We start from the raw sequence: 16,938 nt of genomic DNA, 5'->3' as shown, positions 1-16,938 counted from the left end.
CAACCACCGAGGCAGAAAGGCAAAGGCAGCTGCCTAGGAACCGAGAGAGACTCCAGGGATGGCTTCTTCCCAGAACCAGCGTTGTACCAGATCTCAGAGCAGCACTGGCTAGAAAATACACTTGGGAGCTTGGGGGGGGGGGCATATTGCTGGGCGCAGTGCCAACAGACAGAGGGCAGACAGAGAGGTGCACCTGCTGGGCACACACCCATAAGTGATCCCCAAAGCATGACACAAACTACTTTTACTTTTATTTATTTTTACTTTTTTACAATTAACTGAGCATTGCAATTCCTTTCTCTTGCTGTGTATTTTGCTGTGAATTGTTTTTGCTTAGGCTGGAGTTTATCTTGTGTTGCACTGAATTGTTGTTTTGTGTGTAAGCCACTTTGTGTTACTTTGCAGAACAGGCGTGATTAAAATCAAACACTGGTTAATAATAACAATAACAATAACCATGTGGTTCTACTCAAAAAAGAAAAAAACCACACATGTAAAAACAGCCCACTGCAGGGCAGGCAGGGAAATAAGAAAACAGGTGTGAGTATATGATATATTTATTTTATTATATTTATATTTACCCTGTGTTTGTCCTCGGTGGCCCTTCTCAGCACGCGCCCTCACACAAGAGGTGTGTGGTGTTGAGTGGCAGCATGAAACATGGGCGGTGGTTCCCTGCTTGCTCTCCCTAGGAAGGCATGCCTGGTGCCATCGTTATCCATTTATAGGAGTCAGGCATTAAATATGTTCGAATTCAATGGTGAGTGTAAGAACAATAAAGCTGGCAATTGAATCACAATGCAGAGAGGCACAAGCTTGATTTGCTTTCTGTGCTGGACCCAAAGCTATGGCTTTGGGTGTTGCTGTCCCCACACTCCCCAAAAAGCCAATGGAGGAGCAAGACCTGTTGGAGTGTTAATGCCTGAAACGTCATCTTTTGCTCAGCCTCTATATCAGACACACACCCCCCCCAAGGACTCAGCTATACATCTGCAAATATAACGTTTTAAGTTTGTGTTTACGTGCATTGTACAAATGTGACACTAGATGGCGATGGTGGGCTTATGGCAAATTCAATATATATTTTTAAAACTTTTTTTAAAAAAAGCATTTTCACAGGATTTTTATATGTGTCTAGATTCCACCCAAGTGTCCCTGTTTTCCAAGGACAGCCCCAGATTTATAGAAGCCATTCCGGTTTCTGATTTGATCCCGGAATGTCCCGCTTTTCCTTAGGACATCTCTATTTTCATCAAAAGCATGTTGGAGGGTAAGGAATTATGTGCCCCCCAAACCAAGGAAATAAGTAATTACACAACTTTTAGAATACATTTGAAGGCAGCCCTGTATAGGAAAGTTATTTAATGCTTTATTATGTTTTTATATATGTTGGAAGCTGCCCACAGGGGCTAGGGCAATTGAGCCAGATAAAATTATTATTATTAAATTAGAAAATAGGACATCCCTATTTTCTTTGGAGAAATGTTGGAGGGTATGTTGTGTACGTGTAAATAAATGATATATCACAAAGACACCACTGTTTCCAGTGACCTTCATTTGAAGGAAGCAAAACCCAAGATATGCGGAGAACCTTTGGGATCTTTCAGTGTTCAGAGACTGGGTTGTGTGTAACACTCATGTTCCTTTGTATCTATTACCATTTCCTGTGCTACTCTCAGAGCGCTACATTAACACCTCAAAATGCAACACTGAAGCAAGTGGGGGCTATTCTGGCAACAGCGTGTCATTGGAACACTGGTACACTCTTCACTCATTGATCCACCACAGAGCGTCAAATCCTGTGAAATCACCATAAGGAATCCTACAGGTGTGCCTAAAACACATTCAGGGCAGACAAGAGAGAGTACCTTTTCACATAATAGTGGTATTGTAAGCAGTTGCATGTAACCTTCTCCCAATTTTATTTTTTAAAGCAGCTTTGAGAAGAGGCGAGTTTAACATCACAGTCTTATGTATGGCTGTTGTTGTTGTTTAGTCGTTTAGTCGTGTCTGACTCTTCGTGACCCCATGGACCAGAGCACGCCAGGCACTCCTGTCTTCCACTGCCTCCCGCAGTTTGGTCAAACTCATGCTGGTAGCTTTGAGAACACTCTCCAACCATCTCGTCCTCTGTCATCCCCTTCTCCTTGTGCCCTCAATCTTTCCCAACATCAGGGGCTTTCCCAGGGAGTCTTCTCTTCTCATGAGGTGGCCAAAGTATTGAAGCCTCAGCTTCAGGATGTGTCCTTCCAGTGAGCACTCAGGGCTGATTTCGTTAAGAATGGATAGGTTTGATCTTCTTGCAGTCCATGGGACTCTCAAGAGTCTCCTCCAGCTCCAGCTACTCAGAAGTAACTAACAGATGACCCCGCCCCATAATGATAAATTGGGCCAACGGCAACTAACTTCAGGCTGTTCATAATTCCATGGATTTCTTTGACATTATTTGAAATAAAGAACAATAAAATAGGCAGTCAATGGGCTTACTCTCGGGAAAATAGGTATACAATTGCAGCCTATGCAGAGGAGCAGCTGGGGGGGGGGAGGCAAAGGGACTGCAGCCTTAAACATTTTTGGTGGAGTTTTTCCTTCTCAGAATCCCCCCAGCTTGATGATTCTAGGCCATTTTGAACAGAAAAAATAGCTTGAGGGAAGCGTATTAAGCAACCTTGCCCCCAGTTTATTTCTCCACCCATAGCACAATGAGTAGTGGTAAGGCAAGCTTGCTTTAAAAATAAATAAATCACACAGTAAGACATTAGTTTAAAAGGCATGACTTTTGCCTTTGCTTCTACTTTTTGGGGTGACAGGGTAGTGGAATGGAGCTGTAAAGCGTATTTTTTTATTTATATCCCGCCCATCTGGCTGGGTTTCCCCAGCCACCCTGGGCAGCTTACAACATATAAAACACAACAAAGCATCAAACATTTTAAAAAAAGATCCTATATACAAACAACATATAAACCAATAAATCAGTAAAAACCAGTAACAATAATAACAACAATAATACAGTAAACAGTTTACAGTTATACCCACAAATTAAAGTAGCTGCCAACCTCAACTAAACATTTAATAAACACCAAACCAACAAAAATTAAACAGAGGAACCAAAATTCGGGGGGGGGTACTGCTATACTGTACTTCTAGGGAACAGAAGGGGAGGGGGAGAGATTCTGCTATAGGACTCTGAAAATATGAAAAGAAAGAAAGAGAGGAAGTAGGTGATATTTGTATGTTCCCGCTACTAATTTAGCCAAAGGAAAGGCAGCCACAAAAAGCCATTTATAACAAAGCAACAGGGACAAGTGAGGAGTGAGCGAGGAGTGATATTGCCACACGGCTGCAATGATAAACTCCAGGTCTTCTGCATTGTCTCTTATGAGCACCTGTTACTTTTACCCTTCAAATATGCAAAGCACATACATAGGAAGCTGGCTTTCACTGAGTCCACACAGCCCAGTGTTGACTGGCAGCGGCTCTCCAGGGTTTCAGACCGAACATCCCACATCGACTGAACCTGGGACCTTCTGCGTACAGAGAGATACTCTGCCCAGCAGACACAGGGAGTCAAAAGTAGCCACAGAATTCTGCCCATGTGTGAAGGGTGTATCAGTTTCTCCCTTTCTTGCATCTATGTTACCAATAGCCACTTTGCTCCCTTGAGATTATTATTTTTTGCACTCGCTTCCTGTTTCCTTGCCCTGCAGTGTCTGTCAGTGTTATTTCCCACAGACTTACAAAAGATAAAGACTCGACTTCCGTTGCTTGCAGTAGAGACTTGCAAGCTTCTTCCGATTCCATTTCTTTTAAAAACCATCCACTAGCATGGACAACAGAGGACCATGGAAAACACATGGGCGTAGCAGCTGCCCCCCTCAATTCAAGTAAATAAATAAAAATACTTATCTCAAATCTTTCTACAATTTCTACTTTTAGTTATCTTTTTTTCTGAGCACTTGGGGCCAAAAGAAAGCAATTTAAAACATTTCATTCCGAATTTGTTACCAAACTTGGGGTCTCCAGATATTTGGGGGGGGGCTACATCTTTCATCATCCCTGACCACTGGTTCTGCTAGCTAGGAATGATGGGAGTTGTAGTACAATAACAGCTGGAGACCCAAGTTTGGGAAACCCTGTACAGTACTAGACAGAGCCAGATGGTGACAGGTGGGTGTTCTCCCCCCCTAACATAAATCCTGACTACGCCCATGAGAATACAGCAGAGAAATTCAGAAATTGAGAGTGCCTTTGAGTGGACAGCAATGTAATATCCCCCACCCTATCAAACGGTAGAAGCAGATCTTATTTTAATGTCAAAATGTGATTTTAAATTTCATTTCGATCTACCTACCTACTTACCATTTTCTGCAAAATGCAAACCGATCGCTATTATTATTAAGTTGCGGTTGTGTATGCGTGTGTGTAAACGTCGTGTCTAAGAGAGAGTGGCTTACAACAGCCCCGCAGTGTAGTCCGGTGCAACTATGCAGTTGCAGACGTCCAATAAAAAAACAAAACGTAGCTAGCTAGTCCTTAATAATAATAATAATTGAACAACAGTTGGGATTCTTCAACAGCGCCGATTTGGATTTCCAGCCAGAAATACCGCTCACGGGGAAAAAACAGTAGCAAAGATCGTCTTTGCTAACATTGCCCGTCTCGGACACCCATCTAAGTCGCTCGTTTGTCCTTATCAAAGCATCACGCGAAAGTTTCAACTCAGCTCGGAAGCTGGCAGACGTGCGGCACCCCTACCCTTTATATAAGTCTGCAGAGAGGCTAGATCGTTGATTCTACCCTTTTCAGACGCCGCTAGAGATCGAGCGGTGGGGAAGGAAAGGGCGGTGAGTTTCCTCCCGCCGCGCGCACGCGCAGACGCGGCGAAGCGAGTTCATCGCTCCTTCATCGGGAACGTCAAGTTCGGAGGGAGCATCCCAACCGAAGAGGAGGGGGAGCCGCGGGAGAGCCCATCTGTGCAAACGGGGGTGGGGAGAGTAAAGGAGAGAAAAGGGAGAGCAAACAACCCACGTGAAGGATAGGGATGAATTGGGATTCCCACCTGCCAGGTATTTTAAAGTGGGGCGGGGCTATTGATTGATTGATTGATTGATTGATTGATTGACTGAACATCTCAATCCGCTAGTCTCTGTCCCCTCGCCTACCCACTATGCAGACTTATTTTTATTTTTTAAATAATGATTAGGAGATGGTAACCCTCCTTGTTCCTGCTTCAATGCAAAGGAGTGTAAGGAAGGGAGGAGGGAGGAGGAGGAGTCAGGGTTACCAAATAAGAGCAGAGAGGAGCAACAGCTTTGGGCATAGTTTAGTAGAAAGTGTAATAAATCATTGTTAAATTGGTGCAGATTTCTGCTGGCCTGCTCAAATAATGCATCGACTAGCTTTGTAAGTCTGATGGGATTTAGTCTCAGGTAGGTGGGTATAGAATTGCAGCCTTTTTGTGGGTTTTATTTTTTAAAAAAAGCTTGTCAAAAGGTTGTGTATATGTATTTAGCAAGCTTTTGTTTTATACAGGGTTGTTTGTAGGGTGCTAGTCCCACCAGGTTCTCTGCTCCACTCTCTTCTCAGCTTTGACTGGTTGAGAACAGTAAGGTTGCCTATTCTTTTTCTGGGCAGGACAGATTGGTCATTATTGCCTGCGTAATAAACTAAGGAAGAGAGGGCCTTCTCGGTGGTGGCACCCACCCTGTGGAATGCCTTCCCCTCAGATGTCAAGATAAGTAACAATATAACCTTTACGAGACATCTGAAAGCAGCCCTGTATGGTATATAGTGTTTTTATATGTTGGAAGCTGCCCAGAGTGGCTAGAGCAATCGAGTTAGATGTATGGGGTACAAATAATAAAATTATTATTTTAGAGTCTTATTGTCATATCTCATTCTAAGAAGAGATTTACCTACTGACAATTGGCCCACAGGTGTGTGGAGGATGTTTCATAAGGGTGTCCACTCCCCTGCCCCCTAACCACCCTAGATATCAAAATTTGGGATGATCTTTGAGGAAGAGATTGGAAACATTTTTGTTTGTTTGTTTAACTGCACTTTATTGTGTTATCTAAACCTTAAACTGAGGTTAACCTGAACTGTGGTTTGTTGAAACAAACTACCTTCTGAGCTTTTCTAGTGGGATGTTCAAAATGAGCCAGTATTTTTTTTGCCAGCTTAATTCTCCTCTTCTGAACAAATGGGTGACCAGCTGCCCCTGAGCCTTGGATATCTGGAACTCCAGATTCCCATTGGTCCATTTAATTTGTTTTAAAGCAGTTTTATCCCATCTTTCATGGAGGAAAAAAAAAACCCCAAGGTGGGTTGCAATGAGTAAAAAATAAAAGCTGCAATACCATACACATTTAAAAACGAGCTCCTAAATAGGAACAGCAGTGAGGAAAATAACAGTAGGAAGTGCCCCGTTAAATTAATTTTACAGCACAGTTAAAAGCAAAAGGCCTTTCTGGAAAAGGAAGTCTTCCCTCGGGTGAGAGTCAAGGCACAGCTACTGAGGAGTCATTTTCCCTGGTACCAATGAAATGTATTTCAGTGGCTGTTGGCATACACAGGATGGGAGACTTCCAGTGACGAGATCAGAAAGCAGGCAGGTTCATACCTGTGAGCCTTCAGGTATCCTCATCCTTAGCCGTAAAAGGTAAAAGGTAAAGGATCCCTGGATGGTTGAGTCCTGTCAAAGGCGACTATGGGGTTGTGGCGCTCATCTCGCTTTCAGGCTGAGGGAGCTGGCGTTTGTCCAGAGACAGCTTTCCGGGTGATGTGGCCAGCGTGACTAAACCGCTTCTGGCGCAATGGAACCCCATGACAAGTGCCACAGCGCACGGAAATGCTGTTTACCTTCAAAGGGCTTTTAAGACCACCACTAACAAATCAGTGCAGCTGCTTCTGAAAGTGGGCCAATTGCTTGCAGGTAGCAGCTCCAGTAACAACCTGCCAGCCACTGGTGAAGGAAGAGGCGTGCGGGGGGAGCACACTGCCCCTGGCAGCGCAATCCCAGTGGGGTGCCATTGCAGCTGCCCCCCCGGCGGCGCTGGGAGCCACGCCCCTGCAGGTGGCAGGCCACAGCCCCAGGACGCGTGCCACATCCCTGTGGGCGACGCACCACACCCTCAGGACGCGCACCACATCACTGTGGGTGGCGCACCATGCCCCTGGGATGTGCACCAGCCCTACCCCCGCCTGCTCTCTGCCCCCGGTGCTGGAGCATGAAGCTCTGCCACTGCTGCTGGCTGCATTTATGTGCAGGTTTTCAATGCAATGACTTTTTTAAACAAAAAACAAAAACTGATCTTTATACCGTGAAAGCTTATGCTGCAATAAACCTGTTAATCTTTGTGTTTGCTATAATTGTCTTTTACTGTTTTAATGGTATTTTATATTTTATTGTATATAATGTTGCAGCCTGCCATCTTATACTGTACAAACTGGCAGCGTTGAAAATACTGCTATAAAGAAATAAAACCAACCTAGCTTCTACTTTGTATTGTTTGCAACCATTCCCGAGAGTTGTTGGTTGTTGGACGAAGCTATTGCTGAGCTTTGGAGTTTTATGCCTTTATGTTCACACATTAATTTCTGTTCATTTTGATAGGTTTTCACATAACAGGTTATAGCTGCTTCTTGTTAAATTAAGGGGGAACCTGGCAAGATGGCTTCCAATCCTCCTGGACAAGGTAAATGTTGCATTTCCGTATAACTAGGACCACAGATTCTCTTTTATGTGGAAAAACATGCAATATCCCTGCTAGCTTAGAAATCAGCATTAGAAATAATTAGAAAGCAATGTTAGAAATGTCCTGAGGCAGTAAATCACCCTGGGTGAATTGGCTGAAAAAATAGGGAAACTGATAGGTGGATAAGGAAATTCTACTGTCATTGAATATTGTATTACATGAAGCTTCTGAATGTGTAACTTGACTGTTATGGGGAAAGGTTGTGGAGCTTATACCCAGGGATCAGTTTCGTAAAATGAACTTTTCTCTCATCATCAGTGCTTAAAATAATAATAATAAAGCATTGATCTGTTGGTTGTTTTTGTCATGTGAGAGTATATAAAAAGAGAACCATTCATGGATCATTTCCTGTTTCTGTAATATATGTAAATATAGAGTTGACTCTTTTCCTTATTAAACTATCCTAATTGTGGTTGCCAGACCTCCAGGTCTGATCTTGAGTCTTGAACCTTGCCTGGCCCCCTCCTGGTGGCTGGTCTTAAGTCTCCAGGTGGCTGAGAGTGCCTTAAAGATAGATGATAGATAGATAGATGATAGATAGATAGATAGATAGATAGATAGATAGATAGATAGATAGATGATAGGTAGATAGCTAGATAGATATTAAGAAGCCTGTACATGTTGCTCGCAAACTTCAGCAAACTGACAGGAGCTGGTTGCAGATTATTGCATTGGGGAGTGTCTCCCCTCCCCTTTCTCCTCCACTCTCCCAATTAACCTCCATCTCCAAAGCCATCAGCAGGGTTGCCTCAGGTCTCAAGAATGGGCCCTGAAATCTCAGGGTCTGGGATGCTCCTGACCTGGCAACCCTAATCTAATTTAAAGTCACAGTACATTTCAGAATTGTGTTATTCTTTGTGAAGGGTAAGGACCGAGACCTTTTTATTTAGCATTTAAATCACTAGTCCTAATACATAGCCTGCAACTTGAGGTCATTAATTAGTCTTTATGTGCAGATTTCCCCAAGGACACCACATCCATAATGCCTTGCATTATTCTGTCTATGTGGTCACAGTTATTGGAGGCAAGTAAAATATTCATACTTTAATAATTCAAAGGAAATCTAATAAGCGACATGAATTCTCCTTAATTGTTACTGAGCATGTGGGAGAATACATCAGAATGTAGTTTGTTGTAAGAAAGAAAGAGGTTGAGAGAATTGGCTTGTAGATGGTAATTGTGCAAGACGCAATTAGGTTATTATAAGTGGTGCAGTAATCGCTTACGCCAACCTTCCCCAAGCTGGGGCCGTCTAGATGTTGCTGGACTCTAATTCCCATCAGCCCTAGCCAACATGCCCAATAGCCAAGGATGATGGGAATTGGCAGTCCACCAACAGGTGACGGGCACCACGTTGGGGAAGGCAGGGCTACTGTATTCTGTTTCTAAGCTTTGCTAGTCTGTATGTGGATGATTATTGAGGTCCAGAATTTGGTAGTCTGGCTCAGGAGGGCAGGATCTCTACTGCCAGGAGAGACCCTAGCTTGCCTTTCTGAAAAATAGCAGAACATCCTCCGTAAAATTCTGCAGCACCCTGGAAAGTACATGCATTCTTCCTCTCAGCCCAAAGCCCAAATCAAGCCCATTTATTGTGCTTTTTATGGTGTAATTTTATGTTGTGAACTGCCTTGAGATCTATGGCTGAAGGGCGGTATATTATTATTATTATTATTATTATTATTATTATTATTATTATTATTTAAATGGTGCATAATCAGGTGTGCCAATCCCTGACTCTGAGGTGATCATTGGAGGCTTCGAGTGAGGAGGAAAACATCACCTCCTGTGCTTTCTCCTTGGTCCAAGGCAAGCTTCCAGAGCAACAGAGAGGCCAGGATCTGAAATCTTGGAGACCTGTGGCCAGTCAGTATCCCTTCTTGACTTAATAGACCATTGGTCTGATTTGGAATGAAGAAGCTTCCAGCACAGTGGCGTAGCGTGGGTTGTCAGCACCCGGGGCAAGGCAAGTAATTTGCGCCCCCTAACCCGTGGATTTGTGCCCCCTAACCCTAACCCCCAGATGTTGTGCCTGGTGCGGCCGCCCCCCTGCACCCCCCACGCTACACCACTGTTCCAGTAGGCATATGTATGGATATTTCTCAGCTAGAGTACTAACTTGGTAAAGAGACTTTGGCATTCAAAAACAAAACAACCTCTCTTTGTCCTGCAAGATTCTTGCATTGTATGGGGTTGGACTAGATGACCCCTATGGTCACCTCCAGCTCTACAATTCTGCTTTTTGCCATGTTAATGTGCTTAGCTCCTTAAATAGGCATTCCTGAGAGAACTGTGTTCTCATGTATTTGTACATTGGCAGTGTACGTCACTTTGGCCAGGACTCCCCATCACTTCACCTACCCAGATGAGGGCATAGGTGGCAAATACCCAAATCTTACAGATAGTTCCCCTTTCTGGGCTCAGAGCCCAGCACCCCAAGCCCACAGATAAGGAAAACATCAAAGCAAGTCCATTAGCTTATATCAAAGCAAGTGAATATAAGCATCAATGAGCTCATGGTGACAACCACCACCACCAATTAATTGCGGGGTTATATTGAGTACCAAGATGGCGTTTGCAGAGTTTCCAGCACAATTCACCTTTGGTTCAATGCCCTCAGCAAGGGCTGTTCACTTTTAAAGTAAAATATGTATGTCTCACCCCACATTCCCTCCAAGTTGTTGAAGGTCATGCATGTGAGCTGCCTCCCTCTTCCCATTTTATCTTCACAACAACTATGGGAAGGATGTCCAGCCGAGCAGCAGTGACTGGCCCAAGATCACCCAGTGAGCTTTATGGCTGGGTGGGCATTTGAACCCTGGTGTCCTGGGTCCTAGCCCAATGCCCTAACTACTACACCACGACTGGCTCCAACAACCAAAACTCTGAATCTTAAGATTTTATCCTGTTCCTATGAGTGGCAGAAGAACACAGACACACATATATGCCTGATTTTTGCCAAACCTTCTGCAATCAGCCATGGCACGAGAGTTTCACACATATAAATTATTCCAGTCACAAATGTTTGCCATTTATAGACTAAGATGGTTGGAATTCAGGAATCTATGCTGAGGTATTTCTAATGGAGGAAGCAGTGCTTTTAATACCAGAAACCTTATTGCAGTGTAAAACAGACAGCTCTTGAAAGCCAGCCTTGAGATTAAAGACTTATTTAAATGGTTAGTATTGGATGACATTGTTAGGAAGGTATTTCATGTTGTTAATGAGGAGAGGAGAAAGGAAAGTTATAAATAGACTTCAAGGATTGTGCTTGTTGGCTCTGAAGATTAATATATTCATCATTGATATTCATCATCATTCGCTTGGGAGAGGCTTTAAGCCAGTAGGGTTACAAGGTGGCTCAGAGAAATAGGATGCATCAGTAACATTTTACATTCCTCTCACTCTTCCCAGGCTTTCAGAATAAGAACAGGGTTGCGATCTTGGCTGAGCTCGACAAAGAGAAGAGAAAGCTACTGATGCAAAACCAGTCTTCCACGAATCACCCCGGAGCCAGGTACAGTATATTTAGAGACCTGTCTCTTTCTTTCAGTCTTGCTCTCAGATCAAAGAGGAAAGCCACATGCAGCTTTCTGATGTCATGTTCATCCAACAGAGTTGTGCACTAGTTGTTCCCCAAAACGTAGCTTTGAGGAGGGCAGCCAGCATGTGCCTTGGATTTCTGTCCTCTGACCCTCTCCCATTGCTCTTTCGCTCTGGAAGAGGAGAAGTTAAACACAGTTGGGGTTGCCAAAATTGACTGGGCTTGTGAATGCATTTGCAAACCAGATGAACTGTTGTGAGCACAACATGCAGACAATAGAATGCTTCTTTCAAACCGAATTTCAGCACGGGCACCTGGGAATGTCTTTTCGGTTGCATGTGTGCCCCCACACTAGCAACCCCGATTTTATTTTATTTTAAATCTATTTTCATCCACTACTCAGACAAAGGTGGCTCTCAAAGGTAGCTAACACACTAAAACCAGTGCTTTTTCCCTTTTAAAAAACATTTAGGGGTACTCTCATTTTCTTACTCATATTGAAATATGAGGCCAAACTTAGATTCACAATATGTTTAGGGGTATGTGTACCCCGATAAAAAAGCACTGACTAAAACACACTGATCTTAATAACCACAATACCATATAGCTTTTGTTTATTGTTTGTTTGTTTGTTTGTTTGTTTGTTTGTTGGCTGATTATTACACCCAACCTTTCCTCTTGCTGGCACCCAGAGTGGCTAACATAAATCTCAATAAAATGGCAATTGAAATTATCAAGCAGATCAGAACAGCTAACCTTTAAAATACAATACTGCAGATCAGAAGTACAAAGCACTATAAGTACGTCTTTGTGTAGAAAATTGGGATAGAAGTTATCTAGATAAATGAACAAATTATAAAAATGCAAACACCGAAGGCTGCCAGCAGTAGAAGATGAGAATGTTAGAGCACATATCAAATTCCAGCAGAAGAACCTCAGCAGGTTCCTGGAACACATAAAAGCCAAACATTTTCCCTCTGTGTTACTAAATCTGGGTCCATCTAACTGATTATTGTCTCTGCCTGACTGGCAGCAGCTCTCCACAGAGTTTCAAGAAGGGCACATCTCCATCTCTACCTGGAGACCTTTTGCAAGCAAGGGAGATGCTCTACCTGCCACTGAGCTACGGCCCTTTCCCAGTTTTTAAAAACCTTTCAGAATAATTTTTTAAGGAAAGCATAAGTTGTTCATTTCCACACTTAAAAAAACACACACCAGTGTTCTTTACATTTTTATTCCTTCTTAGGTCTATATGTACACAAACTCAACTTAATGAAGTGCATGTGATTGTTTGATTTCTTAGTTGCTCTATTTCAGCACCAAAACAACTTAATTTTCTCTCTCTCTGTCTTTCAAATATTTGTTATAAAATGACATTGAATAGCTCACAGGAGCATTTGTGTGTCTGAACACTTTTATTGCCTATGTAGACATCCAGTTTTTCAGAGCAGTTTGGAAAGCCTTGTAAGGTGAACATAGAGGTGAAGATTTCATCTCTTTATTAGGAGTGCCAAGTTACTACATTGTCGGAGATGCATTTGTATTTTGCCCAGAGAGTACACATAACCAGCTATTTCAGGGCACTTTCCCCCAAGAAAGTAGCAGAACCTCACAGCGGCCGGTCCACACCTTTTCACCATCACCTCCAAACCTCCCCTTCCAGACGTTGGACCTTATCATAGTTTTTCTAGACCTTCGATTTTACAGTAAGCCACTGAGATGTTTTAAGTGGAACCTGAAGGGAACAAGGAATAAGTGTGACACTCTCTTATATCAGTTCTTCCTCTTTCCCATCCCCCAAGAGTTTAGCCTAGAACTTGATTTATTGCTCATGGTGTAGTAGAAGCGTTTTTGTGCACTGTTAACTTGTCAACATGTTGACTATGGAGAGACCTTGTCCGGGCTCGATCTCAATGGGAAACTCTTTTCCTGCATACAGAGTTCTGCAGCCACTCTTCCAAACATATGAACTCCCCATCCTGAAGACTATGGACCCCTGGTTAGTAGTGCTGTTTTATTCAGGTATCACTTAGGCAAGTCATTGGGTGGCGCTGGTGAACGAGCAAAAACAAACAAACCCCAAAATATGCCCGGGGTTCCCCTAGCATCATTCTGCTGCATGACTTCCAGCTGACTTCCTTTTGGCTTATTCTGGGGCAGGGCTTTCCTTTCCATTTGACTTGACCTGCCTCCGCTGGGGTGAGAGTTCCAGAACAGAACGGTCCGCCTGGTGTGTGTTCACACAAACACTGTCTTGCATGTTCGAATCCCCCCAAAATTTCAAGCCTCGTATTTCCAAGTAGGAGATCATGGAACTTTCTTGACTCTGAAATGCCCACCCCACCCATGATCTCGTGGTGGTTGTTCCCTTTGCTGCACTTGTGTGACGCCTCATTTTTCCCTTCCTTTCTGTTGCTTGTAGCATCTCTCTAGCTAGATCCTCCCTTAACAAGGATTTCCGCGATCATGCTGAGCAGCAGCACATAGCGGCGCAGCAAAAGGCCGCTCTGCAGGTGAGTTGTCCCAGTCACATAAGACTCGGGTTGGCAGGATCCGTATTTCATTGTTTTGTTTTTTGTTTTTTTTGGTCTTGATGCGTTGGAAGCTGTTCCTCCTAAGGACCTTTTTGCATGTGGTAGGGACCAAAACTAACATGCATCTTGCAGCTTTATGACTTGCACAGTGATAACATAGTTTTATATCAGAATTATTTGTGATGCGGTAATAATAGCATTGGTGCCTGGCCATCCTGTACCACAGGCAGAGGCAAACTCGGCCCTCCAGATGTTTTGGGACTACAACTCCCATCATCCATAGCTAACAGGACCAGTTGTCAGGAATGATGGGAATTGTAGTCTCAAAACATCTGGAGGGCCGAGTTTGCCTGTGCCTGCTGTACCACATTTTTTTTTCATTTTAGATTCAGGCTCATTTCTCCCCTGCATCCTGACAGGCTGGAATTCAAGCAGCAGAGGATGCAAAGGCAGCCTGAAGGAATTATAGACAATCCCATAAGCATTAGCGCCTGTCTTTTACATTGAATTCCAGATCCTGACTCTTAAGAATATTTCAGTTGCAGTGCCACACAGAATTAAATCCCATAGATGTCAAAAGGATTAAATCAATCCAACTGTGTTCAGGATTGAAACCTCCAATATAGATTTTTTAAAAACAACAACAACCAACCACCACCAAACCACCTCTGAATCTGATTTGTGTTTTTCATGCCCTCCTATTGCTTGGCTAGCGCCGTGGGGAGGCTACTCTTGCATGGGTGTATTACATGTGCCATTTTCCAGATGTTGTCTCTTCCTCTTCCAGCATGCTCATGCACATTCTTCAGGATACTTTATAACCCAAGACTCCGCCTTTGGAAACCTTATTCTCCCTGTGTTGCCACGACTTGAGTCAGAGTGAGACAGAGTGTCCTTAGAATGAAGATCATCCACTACTGCAGTTGCTGCTTCTCCAAACTTTCAGTCGATGGTTTGTGAAAATAAGAGAGGACTCAAAACTGATTTCTTTTTTACTCATTGTAATGGCTTTCATTTTCATTTTTTTATTTTTGGTGGTGGCATTAAACTACTTAAAATGAATTCTCAGGCACCCTGTTTTTCTTTCCTTCGGTTTTCAGAGTTGGATATTACTATTTTGTGCTTGAGTTGTGGTTTTCAGTCTTTCCTTGTTCTTTTAGTTCAGTTTACCACATGCCCATCAATCTCATTAAGTAACACACTCAGTATAGCCCATTAAATAATTCAATAGAGCACACTGAAGCATCTCATTGCTCTACTTGCATTATTTCCATAGTTGTTGCAACTATCAGTATTGTTATACTGATGTTCCAGATGAGTGTGTGTGTGTGTGTGTGTGTGTGTGAGAGAGAGAGAGAGAGAGAGAGAGAGAGAGAGAGAGAGAGAGGTGTGATTTCCTTTCAGCCACCTAGGAAATTGATATTTGTGGTGAGCTTTGAACATTGGGCTTCCAGGACCACCGATCACATACTTAACCAACATTAAAGTGTCTATTACATCACCAGCCTGCCCTGGGTTTGAATATTTTCAGATGTTAGTATTTGTGTGACGTGTGTGTGTGTTTCAGTATCTGAAGACTGGGGTAAAAGACAACATTTGACTCAGGTTATTGCAGCAGCAGCAGCAACAACAGCAACAACAATTTATTGATATGCCACCCATCTAACTGGTTGACCTAGCCTCTCTGGGTGGCTTCCAACAAATCAAAACATCAAACACAGTAAAACAGCAAACATTAAAAACTTGCCTAGTTAAAAACTTGCCAGGCAAAAACTTGCCTGGGCTGCCTTCAGATGTCTTCTAAAAGTCTGATAGGTGTTTATTTCCTTGACATCTGACATCAGCCCATGATAAACAATTTGTCTGCCACCCTTTCATATTCTTCAGTGATTCCCTCCCCCCCCCCGAAAGAAAGGCACATGTGTATATAGTCATCACATAGAAGTCTTAAGCAGCACACTTGCTTAGTTGTGTAAACATTCACAACAACAACAACAACAACTTTAAAGGAACAAGGTAACAAATGCTGACAATTTCATGACAATTCATGACGAGATTCGAGAATGGTTGTGTGATTAGTGACAACCGTACAATTTCCAGTTGGGTCCTATTACTTACACCCTGTTCAAGATAACTCTGCCTGGGGTGTGGGAGATTGCTGCACTTTCTTGAGTACAAAACAATAGGCTTCAATTTTTAGGGAACGGAGCGCCCCTGCAACCAAAGTGCAGATTCGGGAGTGAAGTTTTTAAAAGAAGTGAAGTCATCAGGCCCATGTTGCAGATTTCTTAAAATGAACCACGTTTGAAATTTTGACGAAAGCTCATACCAATAACAAACTTAGTTGGTCTCTAAGGTGCTACCGGAAGGAATTTTTTTCTTTTGGTTAGAACTGGGTTCTTAATCATGTTCTGCCACAAGAGGGAGTCTGAATAAAAAGAAAAAGAAATACGGCCATATAATCTTCAAGACTGGCAGGACCATAGCTGTGAAAAGAAGATCACCTATATGTCCAGGCAAATGAGCTAATCTCATGTCTTCTGTCCACAGAAGATTGTGTTGAAAATATACAAGACCACACAACCCAGACCGGTCCAGTTTGGCCCTGATCCAACACTTCTTGTTGCATCAGTTCCCAGTTGTGCCTTCATAAACCAACATTCCTGTGCATGTCCCCCCGCACCTTGCTGGATTGAAATATTTGGATAAGCTTCCATTCACTTCTTCATTTTTGTCATTGCTCATCTCAAAATTGCTCATCCAAATGTAGTTGGCTTCCTACTTCAGTTAGCCCACCCTTAGCCAGTACGGCTGAGGACGCAGGTGGCGCTGTGGTTTAAACCACAGAGCCTAGGGCTTGCCAATCAGAATGTCGCGGTTCGAATCCCCATGACAGGGTGAGCTCCCGCTGCTCAGTCCCTGCTCCTGCCAACCTAGCAGTTTGAAAGCACGTCAAAGTGCAAGTAGATAAATAGGTACTGCTCCGGCGGGAAGGTAAACACCCTTTCAGTGCACTACTCTGGTTCGCCAGAAGCGGCTTAGTCATGCTGGCCACATGACCTGGAAGCTGTCTGCAGACAAACACTGGCTCCCTTGGCCTATAGAG

General features: G+C 43.3%; 2 protein-coding genes and 1 long non-coding RNA gene across 6 annotated transcripts in view; 1 reads left to right on the top strand and 2 right to left on the bottom strand.

Annotated features, from left to right (window-relative positions):
• Positions 1 to 16,938, bottom strand: part of LOC309522205 — a 218,734-nt gene that overhangs the window by 74,777 nt on the left and 127,019 nt on the right. The window lies entirely within an intron of this gene.
• On the top strand, positions 4,802 to 14,894 carry INIP (INTS3 and NABP interacting protein). Of its 4 annotated transcripts, XM_082204448.1 has the most exons (7): positions 4,802 to 5,066; positions 6,576 to 6,668; positions 7,616 to 7,697; positions 11,169 to 11,271; positions 13,238 to 13,297; positions 13,721 to 13,811; positions 14,620 to 14,894. In XM_082204448.1, the coding sequence occupies exons 3-7, from the start codon at positions 7,673 to 7,675 to the stop codon at positions 14,713 to 14,715; spliced, it is 375 nt and encodes a 124-aa protein (XP_082060574.1). In that variant the 5' UTR covers positions 4,802 to 5,066; positions 6,576 to 6,668; positions 7,616 to 7,672; the 3' UTR covers positions 14,716 to 14,894. The 4 variants fall into 4 exon arrangements, with proteins under 4 accessions (XP_082060574.1, XP_082060573.1, XP_082060576.1 ...); XM_082204447.1 differs by lacking the exon at positions 6,576 to 6,668 and having other exon boundaries at positions 4,806 to 5,066; XM_082204449.1 differs by lacking the exons at positions 4,802 to 5,066; positions 6,576 to 6,668 and adding an exon at positions 5,271 to 5,429.
• The window catches only part of KIAA1958, a 71,271-nt gene continuing 70,067 nt past the window's right edge, over positions 15,735 to 16,938 (bottom strand). The window contains exon 4 of the mRNA XM_082204786.1: positions 15,735 to 16,260. Within this exon, the coding sequence (XP_082060912.1) occupies positions 16,237 to 16,260 (24 nt within the window). The 3' untranslated portion in view covers positions 15,735 to 16,236. The remainder of the gene's footprint in view (positions 16,261 to 16,938) is intronic.

The sequence above is a fragment of the Podarcis vaucheri genome (genome assembly GCF_965113315.1).
Source record: "Podarcis vaucheri genome assembly, chromosome: 17".
Classification (NCBI taxonomy): domain Eukaryota; kingdom Metazoa; phylum Chordata; class Lepidosauria; order Squamata; family Lacertidae; genus Podarcis; species Podarcis vaucheri.
This window is presented reverse-complemented; position numbering and strand designations above follow the sequence as displayed.